Genomic DNA, 24,213 nt, shown 5'->3' on the forward strand with positions numbered 1-24,213 from the left:
TATTGAGGGCCTCTGCGTGGCAGGCATTGTTCTGGGCACTTGGGAAACATAAGCGGACAAGAGACAAAAATTCCAGCCCGGGATGCCTTTTCCTATACTCTCAATACTCTCCAGACACTATGAACAAAGGTAGATCATGAGTAAAGAGCTCTATGGATTATAAAGTTCCTTCCAGGGTCAACAGGACGTGTTTCGAGGCCTACATTTTTTTTTTTTTTAATCTATTAGCCGTTTAATTAGGTTCTCTTTAAGAAATTTAAAACACCATTTTATGAGGGTAAGCTCCATTTGTCAGGGCAAACACGCATCGCAGGTAGCCCTGGAGCTGAGGAATAGCCTTGATCTTCGGTAAAATTTGCGAGTCCACAGCTTTTTGATCAACCTTGCGCTGTTCTGTTCTCTCATATTTCTCTTTTTCTGCGGTGAAGATCTCACCTTCCTGGTGTCTGGGCTTCCGGAGCTGCTGCTTCTTGAAATAAGCATCAGTAAGATGCTCCGGGATTTTAACATTACTGATGTCGATTTTTGTGGTGGTGGCGATGACAAATTTCTGGTGTGTCCTTTGTAGAGGAACTCTATTGAGGGACAGAGGTACAGTCACAAGTAGCAAGCCACTGCCCTGTTGCTTTAGGAAAAGCACTCTCTTGCCTCTGTGGCGTCCAGTGAGGATAATTAGAATGGTCCCGGGTGTGATGCTAGATCGCAGTTTTCTCACATGCTGACTGACTGTTTTTTTGCCATGACTCAATAGCTTTCGAGGCACATCTTCAGTGGGATAGTATCTAGGCATTTTGCGAAGTTTAACAACCCGAGTACCACCATTCTTGTCCCCACCAACTGGTTTTGTAACAGTGGCAAGGACCTTCGCCTTCTTTTTCTTTTCAATCTTGGATTTAGCTGCTGAGTATTTCCTCTTATACATAGCCTTTCTCTAATATATGGCAGATCGGGAATATCTGCCTATTCCTCTGACAAGAACAGGATTTCTGCTGCAGTGGGGCTTCCCCTTCTTGGCCTTAGGCCTCTTCTCTTTTTTAATAGGTTTCTTCTCTTTAGAAACCGGCTTCTCAACTTTTTCACCCGCCATCTTGCAAGACGGGAAAGAGCTCGAGGCCTACATTAACAAGGCCATTAAATGGGGAACCCTGGCGCAGACCCACGCCAGCCCACCTCCGGACCCACACTGCAAAACTGAAAGCTCAGCCCCAAACTAGCGGATGTCATCGGCTGACCGCCAAAGCAAGGGTAAGTAAAAGCCGTCTCTCCCCAGTTTTTCTCTCCGGAAATAGGTATATCCTTTCTGGGACGCAAGGGCCTAGCTCAGCCGGCCGGGGCTCGAACCCTTGGACCGTGGAGGGCAATGCGTCTATGGGATTCTCTTCCCGCAAAGGAGACACTTGATTTCCCGCGGAGCCACGAGGTAGTCGGCCTACTGTCCCGGGGGCCCAGCACCTCTGCGCAGCCACCGCGCGGGGACCACGCGCCCCTGCTCCGGGACGCCGGACCTCAGCCAATTAATTCTCAGAGAGGCGCGAAGGCGTCCCCTAGTGGCCGCGCGCAGCCCGAGCGCCGGGCCCGGAACAGAACTGTGCTACGGAACCCCGGGTGAGCGCTCAGTTTCCGGGGAAGGAGGGCAGAGACGGACCTGCGCGTCCTGGTCTCCACGGCGGCGATGGAGGCTATGGCTACCGGAGCCCGGGGGCTGCGGCTATGGCGGGTCGCTGGCGGCGGGGCGGGTTGCAGTGAGTTTCAAAGGCGTGAAGACTGCGAGCGAGGGTTTGGGGAGGGCAGCGGCAGCGGCCGGGCAGCGAGGGGAGCTTAGGATACCTCTGGAAAGGAGCCCACGTCCCGTGCAAACACGTCTTTGTCTTCTCATGGGAATACTTGTTACTTTTCAAGTCTCTTGATTTTGGAGTCTGGGGACTCCAGCATTTCTCGTCCTGGAGGTTGATAGTTTTGGCGTAGGAAGTTTTGTGTCTTGAAGTCTCCGTGTCCTTCGGACCTTTCAAATCGACCACGTTGCTCACTCTCTTAGTAAATACTTTGGCATATTTTGATTTTGCTTCCTGGTTACTTTCTGACCCTTAATATAAAGCGCAAATTAGAATACAGCAGAAGAAATTGATGGGAAATAGAGATCTGACGTGAAAGAGCAAAGTTAAAGTACAGGCGCGGATATGAGCCAGCTGCGTTTCTTCCATTGGCATTTTAATATTAACATTAGAAAGCGATTTAAGTTGATCTGTGAGTGCATTTTTTGCCAGTGAAGTTTAAAAATCTGTTGCCTCTTTCTTTCATTATTTTGGGATGATGGTGAGGCAGCAGTGGTGCTGGTTTTGCACCGGCAGTATGTTATTCATTTTTTCAGTTTTCCTATTTGTTGTAACTTCTCCACAGGATTTATAGCAACATCACCAGCTTCTCACCTGTCACCGACAGAATTGACAGAAATGCGGAATGATCTCTTTAATAAAGAGAAAAAAAGGCAATTATCATTAACTCCCCGAACTGAGAAGATAGAAGTTAAACATGTTGGAAAAACTGACCCTGGCACTATCTTCGTGATGAATAAAAACATTTCAACTCCTTATAGTTGTGCCATGCGTAAGTAACAGAATTGGGATACAGTTTTGGTCATTTTACTTGAGCTGTGCAGCTGGTGCAGGAGAAAAGATACTGTCATTGTTGTCTGAACTTCCCAGAAGTTCTCCTTTATTTGACACATTATTGTCTATTCACCACCTCTGTAGCTCTCAAGGGTATGTGGGTTTTGCTAGGTTGGCACTGTGTTGTACAGGTTGTCTTGGGACTTGCTTGAATCCGGCTACGTTTAGAGTACTAAATATTTTCTGGCAGAATGCTGTGAGACCTGAATACCGTTGTTATTCAGTGTGCCTACCTCTTTTAAAGAGGACCTGATGTAGTAGGAGCAGGTACCATGAAGGGGTGGATGGATTTTGGGATAGGGATTGTTGTGATATTTTATATGCTTACCACTTACCTCTGCTGTGTGTTGTGTTTTTGTAAATATGTGAGTGGAAATGTGTATGGGATGAAAATATTTGTTTTGTTCAGATCTTAAGGAAGAACATTGTGCTCCGTGTGTGATTTAATGTGAAATTGAAAGGAACAGGGCCGCTATTTGATTTGTTGATCAAACTATTTGGATAGTTGCTTTGATAGAAACTGGTAATATTTAAATATAGAAAGCCCCCGCCCCCAAATACACAGATATACTATCAGGCATGACTAGCTGCATTGTTTAACTTTTGGAAAACTCAATAATGATTCCATATTAGAAATTAATAACTTTAGTTATCAGCTTAAGCTAGCTTAAGGAGGGTATATACTCTGTCTATTCTTTTACTCTGGCATTTGCGTTAGTACTTATGATAATTATTTACTCATTTGGTTTTCAAGTATTTCTTGAAGTTCTGCTATATGACAGGCATTAGAATTATAGAGAAGGATAAGACAAAACACAGATTCTTAAAGAGCTTTATACAAACCACTTGTAGAGATGAAGCTTCTGAACCATCTTCAACGTGACCCCTACCTTGAGACTTTCTTGATGTTCATACCTTTAGTCATTTGGCAGACTTACTAAGCATCTGCTATATTCCTGGCCAGTTGCTAGACTCTGCATTTATTTATGAGTAAGCAAAAACACATGATCCTTACCTTTATGGAACTTATGTAGTGGTTGATAATTTAGACTCTGTAGTTTGATCACTTTTGTGAGTAGCTATGTAATTGCAAAACATCTAATCAGGTATAAAGTTGCATTCTGGGGTCATAGAACAGACCAGAACTGATCGGCTTATATGTGTACCTTTGTGGAACTTACATTGTGGTTGATAATTGGTGGTTATGTGGTGTTTACATATTAATAATTAAAAGTGGTAACTACACTGTTTAAGAGTTTGTGTCATGGAAGTAAGAGATGGATTAGGAGTCAGACCAAAAACCAGTCTAGAACAGATTTATGGGGTGCATGCTAATATAGTTTTCCTTTTCTAAGTTGTATGTGCATCTATCCAAATATGTCCATGATATTGTTCTCTAAATATTTAGCCCTTAGAAAATTCTTTTATTAATAATTCTTTTATTATAATTTAATTAATAATTTTAAACTAGACTTAACCTTAATCATTTTTATAAATGGTTTGGGTAATTTTATAAATAACAAAAAATTGAGTGTGTTGGGTATTTTTATTTTATTGGTTATAGATGTAATATTTAATACTTTTCTTCCAAAAGAGACAATCTACAGAATCTTACCTTTCCATTGTTTTACTTCTTAGTGAAGCACTTAAACATGTAAGTTTTCACTTTGATTTTTCTAGCTTTAGATCATCAATTTATTTTTAATTTTAGATTTAAGTGAGTGGTACTGCAAGAAGTCTATTTTGGCTCTGGTGGATGGAGAGCCTTGGGACATGTATAAGCCTTTGACCAAGTCCTGTGAAATTAAATTTCTTACTTTCAAAGATCGTGATCCAAGTGAAGTAAATAAGGTATTTCTGTCTCTACATTTTTTTTCTCTCTGGTTTTTCCTTCTCCTTTTTATTAAAACTTATGTTCTGTGGAGTTTAAAATGTAAAAATATAACCAAGTTTAAATGTTGTACGGTGTAGTCAATGTTTCTCTGTATTTTGGATTGAGAAAACTATATGACATGTTTTTAACATTCACATCTTTGTTTAACTCATGTTTATTAATCACCTCTTATATTATGGGTGGCTCCATTTCTACTGCTACTGTTTGAATTCAGCCTTTGACTATATTTTTGGGATTTCAATAACTCTTAAACTTTCACCCCCCTTCCTTTTTTTAGTACTTGAGTCTTCTTTCACAGTCCTGTAAGAGTTTTATTGAGTGACATGACTAAGGATCATGTCACTTACCCCTAAGAACTTCTCTGTCTTAGAACATTCACCTAACTCTCCAGACTCTGCATAATCCACCCCCAGCCTGCCTTCCCAGCTATGCCTCCCACTGTATCCACTTCCTCTTTGTTCCAGCCTCCTTAGAATGAGAATGCCTGGTCACTAATGGTTTGTACTATGTTATCCTCCTTGCTTTTTTTGATGCTCCTTCTTTGAGCTCAACATTTTCTTTCTTCCTTGGTAAAATCCTATTAATCATTTATAATTCAATTAAAATGCCCTCTGCTCTGTGGAACCTTCTACGTTTCTGCTTTTCAAAATTCTGCTTTTCTCTAGGGTCTTACAACACTTGGCTTGTCTCTAGATACTATAATTTTGTCATGTAATAAACTGTAAAATGCATTACAGTCTTGGCTCTGTGAAGACAGGGCTTATGGCCTATATTTAACCTAGTCCTTGACTTTCATACAGTAGGTGTTTAATAAATATTTGTTGAGACAAAATACTTAAGAAAATGATAGAAATGATAATAGTAGTTGAATATATGTTATGTATCAGGTGCTGTTCTAGGTGATTTATAGATAATAACTTACAAACTAGGAAGTTATTCATACAAACTACGAAGTAGGTACTCTTCTCCCCATTTCCTGGTGAGTAGACTGGGACAAGGAAAGGTTCAGCACTTGACTGATGTTGCTAGTTTAGGAAGAGGTGGAGCCTGGATTTGAACCTGGGCATCCTGACCGGAGTTCAAAAGACATTTAAGAATATTTAAGTAGTGTGGATAAAGTATGTTTTGCTATTTGCCTTCAAGGCCTGGATTTGTATTTACTTTTAGTGTAATATGGTTTCATAGGACACATAGTGGAACAATCTGCCACACATAACCAAGTGACCTCCCTCTTAAGGGGACTAACACGGGCACATATGGTGCAGGACGCATGTTGCTCCTTGTGACTCTGATAAGGTCACTACGGGGATGTTTATATCAGGCATGTTCATGAATCAAAATATACTGGTAAAATGAAAGCCCAGTTAGTGGTGAGGCTGCTCTGTTATGAACATGATAACTTGAGTAATGTGTTGTGATGTTAGGTATAGTGAATCGTAAAAGTTGAGTTTTTCTCTCTATATTTGTAAGTGATATAAACAGTTACATATTAACATATTTATTTTACTTTAGCACTAGTTTAACAAGTTTGTCCTGGACTAGAAATAAATGCTGTCAGATAGTAAAACTATCTGTTGGTTGATAACCATTTATAGTGTCTCATATCTTATAAACATTAATAGCAGGCAGTCAGTGCTTCATTCTTTCCTGGTTTTTGCTTGGTAGAGGTAATATCATGACTTAATGTTAACTATTTCTACTTGCTAAGAACAGACAGATATATCAAAAATATTTCCTAAGTCAAAAGTTGACTTAAATTTTAATATTGTAGAAATTTTAGTGAATCTTACTGTGTATATGTTTGTATTTTTTCCCCCTAGGCTTATTGGCGTTCTTGTGCCATGATGATGGGCTGTGTAATAGAGAGGGCATTCAAAGACGAATATGTGGTCAGTTTGGTTAGAGCTCCAGAAGTTCCTGGTAATGTACACATAGGAAAGTAGACCCTTTTCGTAATCCTTGAATATTTTCGGTTTTTTTTTCAGACAAGGTCTTATTTTGTTGCCCTGGGTAGAGTGCAGTGGTGTCATCATAGCTCACTCCTGGACTCAAGCAATCCTCTTACCTCAGCCTCCCGAGTAGCTAGGACTACCGGCATCTGCCACCATGACCAGCTAATTTTTTCAATTTTTTTGTAGAGCGGGGTCTTGCACAGACTGGTCTTGAATTCCTGACCTCAAGCAGTCCTCCTGCCTTAGCCTCCAGAGTACTAGAATTATAGGGGTGAGCCACTATGCCCAGCCTTGGTACCTATTTTTGATGATTTATAGAGTTTATTCTATTTTTATCTAATATAAATAAACATTGTCCATGGGCTTCCTTTATTGTGGGTAACAAAATCCATCCTATTATGATTAAATATGAATCTTTAGGGATCAGTAATTAACATGATAGGCTGGGCATGATGGCTCACGCCTGTAATCCTAGCACTTTGGGAGGCCAAGGCAGGTAGATTGCCTGAGCTCAGAAGTTTGAGAACAGCCTGAGCAACAGCAAGACCCCATCTCTAAAAAATAGCTGGGCATTGTGGTGGGCATCTGTAGTCCCAGCTATTTGGAAGACTGAGGCAAGAGGATCACTTGAGCCCAGGAATTTGAGATTGGTGTGAGTTTTGATAACGTGGTACTCTACTGAGGGCAACAAGGTAAGACTCTGTCTCAAAAAAAAAAAAAAAAAAAATGAGCCTGATAGAGTTAGTGGAAAGTATTTTTCTCTTGAATATGAATTTTATGGAATCACATTGTCTCAGTGTTTATTGCCTACCACTTTAATCATTTGTTTCCAAATTAAGGGAGGAAGAATTGGGAATGTAAGTAGAGTGCTAGAAAGAGCTATGCTTAGGTGATACTGTGAAATGAGCATGAGTCTGGAGAGGGGCAGCAAGGTGGTGAGGTAGAATGGTCCTTTGTAATTTTGCTAAAATCATCACTTTGCAGCAGTGTATATAGTAGGATCACATGTATATTTTTAAGAAGTATGTACACCAGAAATATTTAAAAGAAGCTCAAGAAATGATTCTAACATAAGCAAAAGAACAAAAATTAAGATATGGAGGGGATATAAAAGAAATTCAGTGTTGCATTTCTATTTAGTCATTTATCTGCTTACTCAATATCTTATTCCTTTGGAATTGTTGTATCTACTAACTCTTTAAAAACTGTGGTGAAGAAAACGTTAATGCTCAAAATATTGGTGGTTTTGGGTTAACAAAAGGTGAGTTAATTTTTCTGGTGGGGGAAATTTGGTATAGCTCTGGCAAGCAGCTCGATAATGCCAAGTGTTTATAATTTGTAGACTTTGGTGAGATTGCTAACCCTTTATTTTATGGTCTGAATAGTTGTTGCAAATTTAACTTTCTGTTAGGGCAGATTTAAACTTTGCTGTATTTTGATTGGATTTACAGTGATTGCTGGTGCTTTCTGCTATGATGTAGTTTTGGATAAGAGACTTGATGAGTGGATGCCGACAAAAGTAAGTATGCTCTTTGGAGTGTTGGTTTTAGAGGCTGTGCCTTCCTCTGTTAGAATGATTCCTGTGTTAGTATCGTTGAGTGGTATTGCACATTGAGGACATTAAAAAAAATCTATCCTTGTTGCTTTTTTCAGTATATTTAAGACAGAGGCTTATGAATGAGAATCTTCATAGTACCACCCACAGCCAGTTGTCTTGAAGCTGTATGTCTTGAAGGTGTATGTCTTGCTTGACCTTTTATTGACATGCCTTCTGTTCCTTAAAGTAGTGGTTTTCAAGATGCACAAAGTAAAACATAGAAACTTAACTATCTTGGTTGATGTGTAGTGGAAGGCTGGGAGCTATATCTATTTGGCTTCCCAGAGCACAGTTTGAAAACCACTGCCCTAAACCATTTTAGCTTGTTGTATATGATTAAATCTGTGTATACAAAGGGTTACATTAACAGCTGGGGTGAATTAAAGAATTAGACCTTGACAAAATAACCTAAACAGCAACAAACTAAACTTTGTGAATGGTCTACTTTTGTAATGAGTGTAGTCTTCGTTGTTCTAGACTCGAGTAGCAATAGGGCCTAACAAGGGTGGTCTAGACTTAAGAGGTAAGGGGCTGAAGTATTTCAAAGGTCAAACCTGGTGACTTAGTTATGATGGGGGAGAATAGGCAAATGCCTAATTCTTAATTAAGCAAAATTGTGTGTTCTACATATTAGGAGTCTGGAGATAGGAAAAGGGGAGGCAGTGTAGCATACCGTGTTATCAATTCCACTGTGTACATTCTTTTTACATTTGGATATCTCTGAAAATACACCGGCCTTACAGTAGATAGCATACAGAAAAACACTATAGTTCTTTAAAAAATGGTTTTGGAGTCAGGGTAGATCCACCTTTAAATTTGGTCTTAAAAGTTACTTCTTGTGTAATCCTGCCCATATTATTTGCAATAATATCAAGAGAGAGAAGAGGGAAGCAGGAAGGAGGAGTGAGAGAAAGGAAGAGGGAAGAGAGGTAGAAGGGTTGGTGGGGAAGGGATTAGAGAAGGACTAGAAATGTTTCTTCGTGATCTTTGGGCTCTTGTCAGTGTAGCTTCTTCCTTTTCAAATGTGTCCACAAGTGTAAGATTAGGTTGTTCTTTATTGAGGGGAGTCAGGTAAAAATTAATGAGATTAAGATTCAACTCTCAATATCTAAGAAAAATTGCTCAAGCTAGCCTCAAATTCCTAGGTTCAAACAATCTTCCCAGCTCAGCCTGCTAAGCAGCTGGGACCACAGGTGCTCACTGCTGTGCCTGGCTTTTACTTTTTTTTTTTCTTTTTAAGAATAAATGTACTGGGCGGCGCCTGTGGCTCAGCGGGTAGGGCGCCGGTCCCATATGCCGGAGGTGGCGGGTTCAAACCCAGCCCCGGCCAAATTAAAAAAAAAAAAAAAAAAAAAAAAAAAGAATAAATGTACTAGCTGATGGCAGTCTCTAAGAAGTTCAATGGATGGCTTAAAGAAAGTAAGATAGAATTACATTGAGAAATAGTTCTATCAAACCATAAACATAGATTTCTTTTTTTTTTTTTAATGTAGTAAATTACTCCTTTCATGAGAAGAGGCTGGGGCTGGTGGGTCATACCTATAATCCTAGCACTTTGGGAGGTGAAGGAAGGAGGATTTCTTGCACTCAGTCTGAGTAACATAGTGAGACCTCATCTCTACCAAAAATAGAAAAATTAGTCAGGTGGTATGCTCCTGTAGTCACAGCTGCTTGGGAGGCTGAGGCAGGAGGATCATTTGAGCCCAGGAAGTTGTATAAGCTGTTAGGTACCACTGCACGCTAGCCAGGGTGACAGTGGGTGACCCTGTGAGACTATGTCTCAAAAAAAAAAAAGAAATGAGAAGAGTCATTTCATGCAAAAAAGTCTAATAGGATTTTTATGGAGGGAATTTTATTATAAAAATTATTTGGGTAATGGTGCTTGACCTTTTCTGTATTAGTAAGGATTTAGAGTATGAAAATTCAATTAGAGTTTTTATTAAAATTCTCATAAACATTGTTACTATGTATCATATTAATCATTTTAATTGTGTAAAATTGACATTTTCATTAAACAAATTTGTAATATGACTATATGTAATATTTTGTACAGGGTCAGTGATGACATACATTTCTAGTGAACCTTTCTGAATTATAAAAACAATAAATTTTCCCCCAAGCATTTAGTAAACTTTGTTTTATTTATCTGGTAAACACAGTTTTATGACTTGTTGTTTATTGGCATTTTTCTTTCTTGCAGTATAGTTTTAATAAACATATCTAAAGCTGAATATTTGGATGAAATGTCTATTAAAATTTTTTTGTAGGCTTATCCTTAATCATTACTTTTTAAAAGATTGGATTTTTTTTTCTTTTTTTTTTTTTGAGACAAGAGTCTCATTCTGTTGCCCCAGTCTAGAGTGCCCTAGTGTCAACCTAGTTCACAGCAACCTCTAATCCCTGGGCTCAAATGATCCTCCTGCCTCAGCCTCCCCAGTAGCTGGGACTATAGGCACCCAACACAACTCCACATAATGCCTGGCTAATTTTTTTCTATTTTTAGTAAAGACGGGGTCTCACTAATGCTGAGGCTGGTCTCAAACTCTTGAGCTTATGTGATCCTTCCACCTTGGCCTCCTGGAGTGTTAGGATTATGGGTGTGAGAAACCTCACCTGGCCAGGTTATCATTAATGATTGTTATTGATGCAGGCTGATGTGTTAATTATAGGTAAATAATAAGTTTTATAGTTTGTGAAGTTGGGCCAATGTTGTGGTTCAAACATTCAATTGTTGCAAGTTAATAGCTTTTCCTCCTAGCAAATTTGAGTGTGGTTTTTATTTTAGTTGAATTCATAGTACTAGGCATACATTTTGTCTTACCCAGCTTATGGAGAAATGCTTTTAAGTAAATTTTTACTAAAGGATATTACTTTTATTCTGAAGGAGAACCTACGTTCCTTCACAAAAGATGCTTGTACCTTAATTTATAAAGATCTTCCATTTGAAACCCTGGACGTTGAAGCAAAAGTGGCATTAGAAATATTTCAACACAACAAGTAAGTGTTGGCATCCTTTAAAGCAAGGTTATACCTCTCAGAATTATAAGTAATGAAGAAAATTCAAGTCTTAAGAATTTTATATTTGATGTTCATATTATTCTGCTTTATTTCCCACTCTAAGATCTTTTTCTATATCAGGCTAATTACTTTTGTTCATCTCATTATTTTACTGAGAAAATTGTTCTCCAGGTCCTTTAATAATTTTCTCACTTTATTTTATTTCTCTGTTTCTTAGGCTAGCTCTTCTCTTTTTATTACCATACTGGTATGTTTCCTCTTTTTCTATTGGGAAGAGATAACATACATTAAATAACCATATTATTTTGTGCACTTGGCAGTCTTCCCTTACCATTCTTCTTCCACTCTTTAAATGAAAAGGGTAAGGTTGAAAATGTAAGCAGTTGAAGAACTCAAATGTAACTTGAGACTTTTTTTTTTTTTAGACATTGAGTCTCACTTTATCACCCTCAGTAGAGAGCTGTGGCGTCACAGCTCACAGGAACCTCTAGCTCTCTAGCTCTTGGGCTTAGGCGATTCTCTTGCCTCAGCCTCCCGAGTGGCTGGGACTACAGGCACCTGCCATAAGGCCCAGCTGTTTTTTTGTTGCACTTTGGCCAGGGCTGCCACCCTCAGTATATGGGGCCAGCGCCCTACTCACTGAGCCACAGGTACCGCCTAACAACTTGAGACTCTTAACAAATGCAAGCAATGTAACCTAATTATATGTACCCTTATAGTAATTCAAAATTAAAAAAAAAATGTCAGTTTGGAAGGCAGCTAATAGCTGAAATATAATGGTATAATGTTTACACCTCCAGGTCTTAATGGATGTGTTTCGCATGTGAATTAATTCATTTAGTGGCTTTTCTTTGTCAACATTTGAAATTGTTTCTGGTTTCTCAATTCACTTTCTCACTCAGAAAACATCCAGTTTACTTTCTACTATTTGTTATAAGAACACAAGCTAAATTTTAATATTAATATAATATGAAATTAGAACTAATTAGAAAGGGAAATCTGCACTGCCAAAAAATAGCATAAATAGTCTAAGCCAAGATATTTTATATTACTCCCTCTCAGTCTTCAGAATCTGGTATGTAGTTTATATTTAAGGCACATTTTTTTTTTTTTTTTTTTTTTTTTTTTGTAGAGACAGAGTCTCACTTTATGGCCCTCGGTAGAGTGCTGTGGCGTCACACAGCTCACAGCAACCTCCAACTACTGGGCTTAGGCGATTCTCTTGCCTCAGCCTCCCGAGCAGCTGGGACTACAGGCGCCCGCCGCAATGCCCGGCTATTTTTTGGTTGCAGTTTGGCCAGGGCCGGGTTTGAACCCGCCACCCTCTGGTATATGGGGCCGGCGCCTTACCGACTGAGCCACAGGTGCCGCCCTTAAGGCACATTTTAATTAGGACTGGTCCACGTGTAAGTGCTCCACAGCTGTATTACTAGACATTTTATTTTGGGACAAGTTTGAGATAGAGAATATTGGATCACTGAAGGTAGGTCAGTGATTGGGCTTTTCTGTTCCAGGGGGAAAGGTAGGAAATTTTTGTGGCTTTGGCTCATAGGGGACAGGAGCATCTTAGAGATGGGTCAAGAGGTAAGTATTTAAGGGAAGTGGCCCCATCAGTAATGCATGCCACCCATGTGTTGACTATGGCCATCAGTAGATGTTTTTGCATAAGCAAGCCAATGCTCCCTCCTATGTCATTGCCTGAGCATGTGTGCATACATATCATTTAGCACCTTGGGTTAAATAGACAAAGTTCTTAATAGTAAGTGGTAAAGTCATGGTTTTAACTTAAGCTGTGTATTTCCATCTGTGCTTTTATCTATACTGACAGAATTGGGTAGATATGAGAAACATTTGGGCAATAGAATTGACAGGACTTGATAATGAATTGGATGTAGAGGGTATGGTGGGTGAAGAAGGAATGAAAGAAATCTGGGCTTTCACTTGGACCGGTTGGTGGTGTTGTGCTTACATGGGAAATTTAGGAGGAAGTTAAAGTTTGGATGGGAAAAGAGGTGGTAATGTTTTCAAGTTGGAGATTTGGAGAACATCCTAGTGGGTGTCTAGGTGATTCTCCGATACATAGTTTAGTTTAGAAGTATATGCATAAGTAGTAACTAATGCTTGCAGCTTACAGAGCTAGCATATGGAGCATGCTTAGAGTGAAAAATGGGTATGGGATGGAATCCTTAAAGGGTAGAAAAAAACAAGAAGGGCCAGAGAGGAAAAATAACAAGCAGGAGGGAATGCCACTGAAACCAATGGAAAGAGCACTTCAAAAAATGGAGGTGAGCAGTGGCGTTAAGAAAAAGGGACTGAGGGATTACACCTGCGGTGCATCTTACAAGGGTATATGTGAAACTTAGTAAATGTAGAATATAAATGTCTTAACACAATAACTAAGAAAATGCCAGGAAGGCTGTGTTAACCAGTGTGATGAAAATGTGTTAAATGGTCTATAAAACCAGTGTATGGTGCCCCATGATCGCATTAATGTACACAGCTATAATTTAATAAAAAAAAAAATTAAAAAAAACAACAAAGAAAATGGGACTGAGAAATGTCCATTAGCCTGACGCCTAGGTGGGAACCTGTGACTTTGCTGAGAACGGTTTGGTGGAGTCATGAAACCAGATTAAAGGCAGGTGAGGGTCCAAGTGTAAACTACTCAAAAAGTATGGCAGAAGAGGAAGGAAGGTCTTTAAATATCCTTTTGTATATTTAGGGTTGAAAATATTTTTTTTCTTTGCTACTTTAAGGTACAAAATAGATTTCATAGAAGAGAAAGCATCTCAGAACCCTGAGAGAATAGTTAAGCTACACAGGTAAGTAAAAGTCTAAAAATTGGTTCCTATGTTAATTTAGAGTAAGACTTAGCTTTATTGTTATTTGAATGAAGAGTCTGCAATAGATGAATTTGTACCTTATTTTGGTATTACCTTATTTTCTATTGCTTTGTTTATTGTTGGATATGGTAGTTAAGTGGAAGCTTTAAATATTCTTCAGGAAGAGTTGGGGTTTCTGTTCTCACTTTATTGTTTGCCATTTTTTATTTCATTTCAAAAATTGAAAACTGCTGTTTGATATGTAATTTCTAGGAGTTAATTTTGGACTTGGGTAACATAGTCATTCTTATGAATTGAACATGATATTTCATGTATGTACCCAAATATGAATGCTAACCAGTTATTACTTACATTATATGTATGTAAGTTAAACCAGAATATGCTTTCTGATGCATGGTTAAGAAAGGTCCGCTGCTTGTATTGACATTCCTTTATGGAAGCCAGTTCCAAGGCAACACATTGTGTAGAAATGACTTCATGGCCTGGTTCTGTTTTCTCAACCTCCTGCTTCCATGATTTGGACTCATCCTTTTTAGTCTAGACACTGCTTTTGGTTTCTGAACAGTTTGTCCCACTGGATTCTAAACTCTGTTCTGTAGGTTATTGTAAGGTTGTAGGTTATCTTTTTTGTTTGTTGTTTTGTTTTTTTGAGACAGAGCCTAAAGCTGTCACCCTGGGTAGAGTGCTGTGGCATCACAGCAACCTCCAACTCCTGGGCTTAAGCGATTCTCTTGCCTGAGCCACCCAAGTAGCTGGGACTACAGGCACCCACCACAATGCCTGGCTATTTTTTGGTTGTAATTGTCATTGTTGTTTTGCAGGTCGGGGCTGGATTTGAACCCTCCAGCTGTGTTGTATGTGGCTGGCGCCTTAGCCCCTTGAGCTATAGGCGCCGAGCCAGGTTATCAGTTTTAAGTTATCAGTCAGATCTGATTGATGGTGTGTGTGTTTTATAAATCATAAAACCTTTAAATTTATATGTGTTAATTAAAAAAAAGAATTTGATCCATAATATTTTGAAAATTTTTAGCCTCATTTCTTAAGACCATTATTTCAGGGGTCATTAAACTGAATTGAGCCTTATTGAATGTTCTTGGTTAGAGATATAGCAGCTAAGGGAATGAGTGGATTTTATTTTCAAACTGATATAAATGATTTGACATTGAGGTTTTGTTTATTTTTAAAATCATATCAGAATTGGTGACTTCGTTGATGTGAGTGAGGGCCCTCTTATTCCAAGAACAAGTATTTGTTTCCAGTATGAAATATCAGCAGTTCACAATCTTCAGCCCACCCCTCCAAGTCTTCTGCGAAGATTCCAGGGTCTCTCTTTACCTGTTCACTTGAGAGTAAGTAAAGTTTAACGTTCCATGTCTTCCAGTTTGGGTATACATGCAGTTCTGGACTTGATTTTTTTTTTTTTTTTTTTATCCATTTGAAGGATATAAATTTTCATTTTTCTTAAGTTGTTTTACACTAGTATTTTGTAAACTTGGATTTATGATTAAAAATAAGTTAGCTCAGGGTATAAACATATAATTATAGAGGAAACATTAGTTGAAACAGTTAAACTAAATTGAGATAGTATTTTAAGTAAAAGGCGAAAGACTTTATGATCTGAACAGAAACCAGAGTATGAGGTAATGTTTTTAATTTTTCAGATTACCATGGGTGAGGATGCATTGATGAGGAGGTATTGGACTGTGTAATGGGAAGAGCTTTCTGGAGTACCTTTGGCCTTACATTTGGGACGTTCTTGTGTCTAGTCCTAATGATCTATTCATATCCTAATGATCTGTTCATGTCCCAAAGCCTATCATTTTCCACATTGTTCCCATCCCTTGCTGGTTTTTTTTCTTTGATTTAAATTTTTCATTTTGAGATAATTACAGTTAGAAGAAATGATACAGAGAGATCCCATGTACCTTTACCCAGCTTTCTCAGTGGTGGCATCCTGTAAAACTAAAATGCAGTGTCACAACCAGGATACAGACACTGCAGGGAACTCTCAGGTTGCCCTTTTATAGCCATATCCATTTATATCCCCTTCCTTTCCATGTTCCCCATGTCCCTGTCTCCTTACCCTTGGCAACTACTACTATGCTTTCCAGTTCTATAATTTTGTCATGTCAGGACTGTTACATGAATGTGATCAAATAGTTTGTAATTTAGGGGGTTGGCATTTTTTACTTAGCATGGTACTCTGGAGATTCATTCAAGTCATGAGTAGTTTCTTTTTTCTTGTTGAGCAATTTTCCTTGGTGTGGTTATACCACAGTTTGTTTAACCAGTTACCCATCAAAGACTATCTGGGTTTCTGGTTTGGGGCTGTTATGAATAAAACTGAAATTTGTGTACAGGTTTCTGTGAATATACATTATCATTTCTGTCCTGGAATAAATGGCCAGGAGTGTAATTGCTGGGTCATACGGAAACGTGTGTATTTAGTTCTTTAAGAAACTCCCAAACTGTGTATCAGAGTAGTGATACCATCTTACATTTTCACCAGCAATGTATGAATGAGCAGCTTTTCTTTGTCCTCACCAGCTTTTGATGCTGTCACTATTTTTTATTTCAGCCATTCTATTAGGTTTGTAGCGATTTCTCATTGTAGTTTTAATTTGCATTTCTCCATTGGTGTTGAATATCTTTTTATGTGCTTATTTGCCATCTGTATATGTTCATTGATGAAGTGTCTGCTCATATTTTTTTCTTGTGTTCTAATTGAATTGTTTACTTTTTACAGTTGAGTTTTGAGCATTCTTTATATGTCGTAGATATTAGTTGTCCTTTGTTACATGTGTATATGTAGTTAACAAATTTCTGTTTCTTTTTGTTTGTAGCCTGTGTTCTTTTCATCCCAATAGCCTTTTTTCACAGCAGAAGTTTTTAATTTTGATGAAGCCAGTTTATCAGTTTTCCTTTTTTTTTTTTTTGAGACAGAGCCTCAAGCTCTTGCCCTGGGTAGAGTGCTGTGGCATCACAGCTCACAGCAACCTCCAACTCCTGGGCTCAAGCGATTCTCCTGCCTCCGCCTCCCAAGTAGCTGGGACTACAGGCGCCTGCCACAATGCCCAGCTATTTTTTGGTTGTAGCCGTCATTGTTGTTGGGTGGGCCCCAGGATGGATTCGAACCTGCTAGCTAATATGTATGTGGCTGGCGCCTTAGCCTCTTGAGCCACAGTCACCAAGCCCGTTTTCCTTTTTAATGATCATGTTTTGGTGGTGTCAGTTCTAAGAACTTTTTGCCTAGCCCTAAATCCCTAAGATTTTTTCCTGTTTCTTTTTCTTTTTTTTTTTTCTACAGGTTTTATAGTTTTACATTTAAGTCTATGGTCCAATTTGAGTTAATTTTTTTATAAGGTATGAGATTTAAATTGTGGCTCATTTTTTCTTTTTCTTTCTTCTTTTTTTTTTTTTTGCTTACAGATGTAAAATTGCTCTAGCACCATTGGTTGAGAAAGCTTTCCTTACTCCACTGAATTACTTTTGCATCTTTTTAAAAAAACAGCTGGGCATATTTGGGTGTCTGTCTTTGGGTTCTCTGTTCTGTTCCATTGATCACATATGTCTATCCCTTCACCAATACCACACAGTCTTGATTACTGTAGCTATAAATAGGTTGTGAAATCAGGTAGACTAATACCTGCACTAGTGTTCTTTATCCAAACTGTTTTAACTATCTAGAATCTTTTGCCTTTTCGTTTATTTTTAGGACACTCTTTTCTATGTCAGTCTTGCAGGGATTCTGGTGCTAATTTCATTAAACCTGGATAGCAATTTGAGGAGAATTGTCAGTAGTCAAATGCTAATCATTGTAGCTATCCTATAAAGAATTCAATCTTCAGTGTGTTGTCTTCTAATCTATGAACTACCTCTGACTTTTTGTTTGTATAGATCTTCTTTCATCTCACTTATTTTGTAATTTTTACTACACATCCTTTACATATTTGATTTTTCTGCATAATCTGCTTCCTTTACTAGCTTTCTCCATTTCAGTAAATGATCCCATCATCTAGTTATTTGAAGCAATCCTTAATTTCTCTCTTTCTTTTTTAGCTATGCCCCAGCCCATCTATCAGCAAGTTCTTCCACTTTTAACTATAAAACATTCTGAATCTGTCCACTGCGTCTCATCTACTATTTCTTCCCTTATCCAAGTCCCTCTTTATCGTCATTCCCTTTCCTTGGTTTTACCCTGGCCCTCCACAGTACATTCTCTATGTAGTAGCCAAAATGGTCTTTTTAATACACAATCTATTATGTAATTTTTTTGTCCCAAAATTTCTAATGGCTTCCGTTGAACAGATCCTAACCTTTTACCCAGTCTCAAAGCTTTGCAGTCTCTGGCCCCTGCCTGCCTCTCTGACTGCGTCTCACAGCACTCTCCTCACCCACTGTAATTCCAGCTGCACCTTAGGATCTTTGCACCAGCTGTTTATTCTACCTGAGTCAGACATGGCTTTCCTTTTAAATGTGCCATGCTGCTCTTTCTCCAGAAGGGTTGACATGTTGATATTTAGTAATTTATCATAGATTTTCTTTTTTTGAGACACAGTCTTACAATGTTGCCCTCGGTGGAGTGCTGTGGCATCACAGCTCACAGCAACCTCCAACTCTTGGGCTTAAGTGATTCTCTTGCCTCAGCCTCCCAAATAGCTGGGACTACAGGCGCCAACCACAATGCCCGGCTATTTTGTTGTTGTACTTGTCGTTGTTTGGCAGGCCTGGGGCTGAGTTGGAACCTGCCACCTCCAGTGTATGTGTCTGGCGCCCTAGCCAATGAGCTACAGGTGCCAAGCCTTTATCATAGATTTTATGAGCTCATTTAGTGTGAAGTAGTCACTGGCTCACTCATGTTCCTTAGTATCACCTTCATTTAACTTAATAAAATTGATATCATCATTATGCACTTTGCACCATTGTCCTTAAAGCATTCTGCTGTTATATAAGATTGTTAAGGATGAAGGAAATTGGCTCTATAATCTTAGGGTTTTCCTTGTTGTGTTTTACTTGTTCTTCAGGGTAATTTTCTAAATTTTCTGGTTCTGCCATTTCAATGTGAAAATGTCACAGTTGGTTCTTAATGACCATCTTCTTGTGATTACTTATGATTTGAAGAATGACTTCTAGCATGTTGAAATTGGCTATTTAAGAAAAGAACCACAATGTGTGGGAAAGTGGGGAAGATGTTTACTTCCCATTAGAACAGCGGTATTAAACTGTATTAAAGGGCTGCGGCATTAGGAAGGTTGAGAACCACTGCATTAGAAGGAATGTTTTCTGTAATGGAAATGATTAAGAGAGAAAAAAGGAGGAAAAATGGAATATTCACTCTTTCAATTTAGTCTTTTTTTCTTAAGTGCTAAACAAAGTAGCTGTTCTGTATGGTGCTCTTCCCTACGCTGGTCTTTCCCACCATTTAGCTACATTAGTACTGCCTAGCTTTTTATTTATTTATATTTTACTTTTAGAAGCTATATAAGGACTCAGTCCTTTTTACTTTGGCTTTACAGCTATACTTAAATAGCAAATTTTTTCTCTTCAAGGCACATTTTACAATATGGGATAAGCTATTGGAAAGATCTCGGAAAATGGTAAGTGTTTTTGACAGCTGATGAGTAATTTTCTATGAAGAGATTTTCATCATAATTAAGCAAAAAAGGGAGAAACTAAGAAAAAGACAAAAGAATAAAAAGTTTTATAAACTTTATAAACATTTAAAGGATTAAAATTTGTCAAATATACTTTAAAATTGCCTTAGCTACTGACAGTAAAAGAGCAAATATTCTGAAAAGCCACATTTGAATGTTTGTGTTTTTGTAGTTTATTCTGTTATTAGCACTTATATTTCATAAGTAGGAGTGGTTATGTTTCTTGACCACACCATCCCTATTCACTATTTTGTAGGCTGAGTGTTGCTCTTTTACTTTGAGGCCTCATTGGCCTCCTCCGGACCCTGACTTCCCACTGCTCTGCGGACTCTGTAGTCAGGCTTGCAGGCACGCAGGGCAGCACACTCCAGACTCACTTTCAAGTCTGTCTGTTTCTTCATGACAGTTCTTCTGTCTGGCCTCTGTTTCCTCCCATCTGTCTACATCATACTCATTCTTTAGTACTTTGCCTGAGTCACACATTCTCCATGGAATAGTCTCAGGATAACCTCCTAGCACATAATTATTCATTCATAAATTTTATACCTGATTGTATACCTCCTCATCTTGTTTTTGATTGTTTTCTTTGCTGGTACATTTATATTCAGCCTTTTAACCCATAAGTTTTGAACATAAAACTCATAAGTTTTGAACATAAAACATATAAGCCCAAATTTTGAACATAAAACACATGGCAGGGGGGTGGTTACCCAAGAAGTGTTTATTGACTTTTTCATAATGACATATATGCCTAGTCTTCATTAATGAATTTACATTAGAAATGATTGTTCAGGGACTTAACCATAGTGTCTGTGTAAAGGCTATGTACTTCTTTTCTCATGAGAAGAATGTATATTTGAATGTATTGAAAATTTGGTCTTTGGTTGGTTTTTAGTTTAAGATCATTTTAATTTAAGATCATTTTAGTTTAAGAAACTCTCGAAGAAATGAATATCTAAGAAGAAACTCAAGAAGTAATAATAACTGAATATTTTAAAGCAAAGAAAAATGTAGAAAAATGGTAGGGATAGTAATTCACCTAGAATATCTACTGAAGTCAGTCAATAGATGTTTTTGAAATATTTATTCTGGTTTAGTTGCTTTTTCTTCCACTCTCCCTTTTGCTTGTCCAAAGGGAGTGGATTAAATGCACGTTCACTGATTGAACTAACACAGACTTACTGAGTGTTTATTGTGTGCCAAGCACTGTATGTGCTGGAGGTACAAAATTGTATACTAAATGGCTGCTGCCGAAAGGAAGTCACTTCAATGGAATCACTGGACTTACAACCAGACAGTTTAATTCAATGTAAGGGGCTCTGGCATAAAGAAGGGAAGGACCCAAACTAAGCTGGGGGGTTGGTTAAGGAACGTTCAAAGGAATTAGATTCTGTTAAGCTGGTTTTAAAGGATGAGTGAAAATGGGCCAGGGAGATAATTTGTTGGGTCATGGGTTGGAGGTTATCTCAAGGAAGCCGCTTGTCTAGAGGCCTGGAGGAATGGAGAACATAGTGAATGTAAGATGAATTTGAACGTACATGTCAGCCACTTGCTGGCGATAGCATAGAGGGGCTTGTCTTCCATGTTGTGGACCCCTAAAGTGACGGAGGGTGACAGTGAATTTTGAGTAGGGAAGTGACATAACCATCAGCTATTTCTCTTTAAAAGTTTATTCTGAGGACAGCATGGAATAGAGCTGCAGCTTAAGCCAAGGATTCTAATAAGGGGATAGACGAGGATGAAGTCCTGAAAGTACAGCTATGGGAGCAAGAAGGAGAATTACTTAGGCCAAATTAGTAAGACTGTTGGTGGAATGTACAGGTGAAAAGGGAGTGGATTCTTGAATGCTGGGTTTAGGCAGCTGGGTAGAGCATTTTATTGAGATAGATAACGTAGGAGGCAGGGCAAATTGTGGGGTGTTGAGGAATTCAGCCCTGTTTGTTTGATGAGGCTGAGTGACACAGAATAGAAATATAATAAATAGATATTAGTCTAGACTAAATCTGTAATATGTTTATTCTAAATATAATTATACCTCAAAAGAAAATATATTGATTTAAGATACCTTTTTGCAGCATTACAGGTGTTTTTTGTTATAGTAAATGATTTAATCAATGAAAATTAAAACAACAAACTTGAGAAGCCTAGTTAGGCATTTTTACTAACATGCCTCAGATTACATCATTGAATGGAATTATTATACTTTATATGATGATAACTTATATTGGTAAGTTGGCCTTTATGTCTTTCTCTCTTATATCAGTGATAATTATTAGCGAAGGAGAAAGACAGAGAGTCATTATAGAAAAAGTACTGTGGAATGACATACTGCAAATGGTGGGTGAAGGGTAAAACTGTTTATTAGGAAAGTAAAGCTATTTGTGTTTTTACAGGTAACTGAAGATCAAACTAAACCAACTGAAGAAAGTGCATCTACCTAACAACTTTATAAAATTTAAATATGTATAGTTAATTAAAATGAAATTTTAAAGATAATGTTTGTGTGTATACACTTTTTCCTCCCTAGGATTGACAGTGATTTTTTTCTTTCTTAGTCTGAAGGATGTTAACACCTTACGTTACTCATAGTAAAAACTCCACACAAAAGCAATTCCCTCTCCTGCATGGATGCAGCACTTTGCCACGTTCCCATACCATGTGTACACGTATAAACAGATATGTACAAATACCGATGTAATTTTTAAAAAAACATAAATTGGATTATACTATTTTACATTTTTTGCTATTTTAAATGTGGTGCAGTAAACACTCTGGTACAAAATGGCAAGAGTGTTGATAGGTAATGATATTAACTGTTTACTGTGTGTTGGGCCTGTGCTAAACCCTGCACCTGGAACCTTTTGTTTATTCCTCACAACAACCTGTTGAGAAGGTGTTTCTATTTTTAAAATGAAACAGACAGAACATAGAGTTTGAAAGTGGCAAGGCTGAAATTTGAACCTGGGCAGTTTCAGTCACATGCTCTACACTGCTGCGGAATAGATTTCTGGCAGTAGAGTTATTAAAGGAGCTGGCCTCCCCCAAATTTTGCCAGATGATACTCCAACAACACTGTTTGAGAGCCTGTTTCCCCTTACCAGGAGCAGGCCTTGGTTATCAAATCTTTTAAAAATATTTTGCTAAAAAATTTCTTCCTCCTCTAGTCTGAGCAGGTTTCCTGGGTTTGGTGCACAGGCTTCCTCTGAAGGCCCTATTTTTTTCCTGGATGGGATCTGTTTTCTCCTAAAGTCCTTATCTTCCTGTTTCTTGATTAACTGTCCCATTTTGCTAGACTTTGTCTTAAGTTTCTTCCTAAGAACCAGAATATAACAGGTGAGCCCTTGTATGTCTAAAGCAGCTTAATTTTGCATTTATATTTGATAAGCTATTTGACTAGAGAATTCTAGATTGAAAAAAATTCTATCAAAAAATTGAAAGCAGCTTTCTTTTAGCTTCTGATATTGCTAATAAGAAGTCTGAGGCCAGCCTGATTTTCTGATTTTCCTTTTTTTTTTTTTTTTGAGATAGAGTCTCAAGCTGTTGTCCTGGGTAGAGTGCTGTGGCATCATAGCTCACAGGAACCTCCAACTCTTGGGCTCAAGCAATCCTCTTGCCTCAGTTTTTCTATTTTTAGTAGAGGGGGGGCCTCACTTTTGCTCAAGCTGGTCTCAAACTCATGAGCTCAAACAATCTGCCCCCCTCAACTTCCCAGAGTGCTATGATTTACAGGCATGAGCTACTGGCATCTGGCCCAGCCTGATTTTCCTTTTTAAGACTGTATGACCTGTTCTCTGTATACCCTTCCACCAACACACTCTGAACCCTGGACCTTATATATAGTACCTTCCTTATTCTTAATGTTGTAAAATTCTTTATCTGTATCTAGGTCTTCAATTAATTACTCTGCTGGTACTTAGGAAGTTCTTTCAATTTTTGACATTTCTTTTTAAGTCTAGGAAATTTTTTTTCTTTTTTTTTTGGATAGTCTCAGTCTGTTGCTCTTCGTGGAAGGAATACAGTGGCATCATTTTAGCTTACTGCAACCTCAAACTTTGGGATCAAGCAATCCACTTACCTCAGCCCACCCAGTACCTGGGACTACAAGGGCGTAACACAACTCCTGGCTAATTTTTTATTTTTGGTAGAGTTGGGGTCTTGTTCTTGCTTAGGCTGATCTCCAACTCCTGAGTTCAAGCAATTCCCCTGCATTTTCCTCCCAGAGTGCTAAGATTACAGGCGTGAGTCACTGCGCCTGCCTGGGAATTTTATTTTTCCATTATTCCTCTTTCTTTTTTTTCTGTTTTTTATTTCTCTAACATTTTTTAATTGTATTTAACTCTACTGGTTATGTGTATTTATTTCTTCTCTCATTTTTTCTTGCATTTATATTTTAATCTTTCTTTTTTTTTTATTTTTTTTATTTTTTATTTTTTTATTTTTTTTGTGGTTTTTGGCCAGGGCTGGGTTTGAACCCGCCACCTCTGGCATATGGGACCGGCACCCTACTCCTTGAGCCACAGGCGCCACCCTATTTTAATCTTTCTAATTAAACATTATGTCAAGCATGTTTAATTCCTGAAAGTTCTCAC

At 38.2% G+C, this 24,213-nt stretch overlaps 2 protein-coding genes across 3 annotated transcripts; one reads left to right on the forward strand and one right to left on the reverse strand.

Annotated features, from left to right (window-relative positions):
- Positions 1-220: 220 nt before the first annotated feature.
- LOC128567673 (60S ribosomal protein L6-like) lies at positions 221-1,100 on the reverse strand. Its single transcript, XM_053565088.1, has one exon. It carries the CDS (start codon positions 920-922, stop codon positions 257-259), a length of 666 nt encoding a protein of 221 aa, XP_053421063.1. The 5' UTR covers positions 923-1,100; the 3' UTR covers positions 221-256.
- Positions 1,101-1,642: 542 nt separating this feature from the next.
- Positions 1,643-22,120, forward strand: MRPL39 (mitochondrial ribosomal protein L39). 2 transcript variants are annotated; one of them, XM_053565576.1, is made up of 10 exons: positions 1,643-1,742; positions 2,398-2,604; positions 4,378-4,517; positions 6,381-6,493; positions 7,962-8,031; positions 10,994-11,106; positions 13,884-13,949; positions 15,166-15,319; positions 19,520-19,567; positions 22,018-22,120. In XM_053565576.1, exons 1-10 carry the CDS (start codon positions 1,673-1,675, stop codon positions 22,063-22,065), a joined length of 1,029 nt encoding a protein of 342 aa, XP_053421551.1. In that variant the 5' UTR covers positions 1,643-1,672; the 3' UTR covers positions 22,066-22,120. The 2 variants fall into 2 exon arrangements, with proteins under 2 accessions (XP_053421551.1, XP_053421553.1); XM_053565578.1 differs by having other exon boundaries at positions 6,381-6,480; positions 7,964-8,031.
- The last annotated feature ends 2,093 nt before the right edge of the window (positions 22,121-24,213 follow it).

The sequence above is a fragment of the Nycticebus coucang genome, chromosome 16 (assembly GCF_027406575.1).
Source record: "Nycticebus coucang isolate mNycCou1 chromosome 16, mNycCou1.pri, whole genome shotgun sequence".
In the NCBI taxonomy this organism is placed as follows: Eukaryota; Metazoa; Chordata; class Mammalia; order Primates; family Lorisidae; genus Nycticebus; species Nycticebus coucang.

Excerpts from the sequence above, each read along its gene's own strand:
- LOC128567673 (XM_053565088.1), bottom strand. The coding sequence starts at position 922 with ATGTATAAGAGGAAATACTCAGCAGCTAAATCCAAGATTGAAAAGAAA.
- MRPL39 (XM_053565576.1), top strand. The coding sequence starts at position 1,673 with ATGGAGGCTATGGCTACCGGAGCCCGGGGGCTGCGGCTATGGCGGGTC. Across the intron at positions 4,518-6,380 it reads ATCCAAGTGAAGTAAATAAG|GCTTATTGGCGTTCTTGTGC; the intron begins GTATTTCTGTCT and ends TTTTCCCCCTAG. Across the intron at positions 6,494-7,961 it reads GTTCCTGGTAATGTACACAT|AGTGATTGCTGGTGCTTTCT; the intron begins AGGAAAGTAGAC and ends GATTGGATTTAC.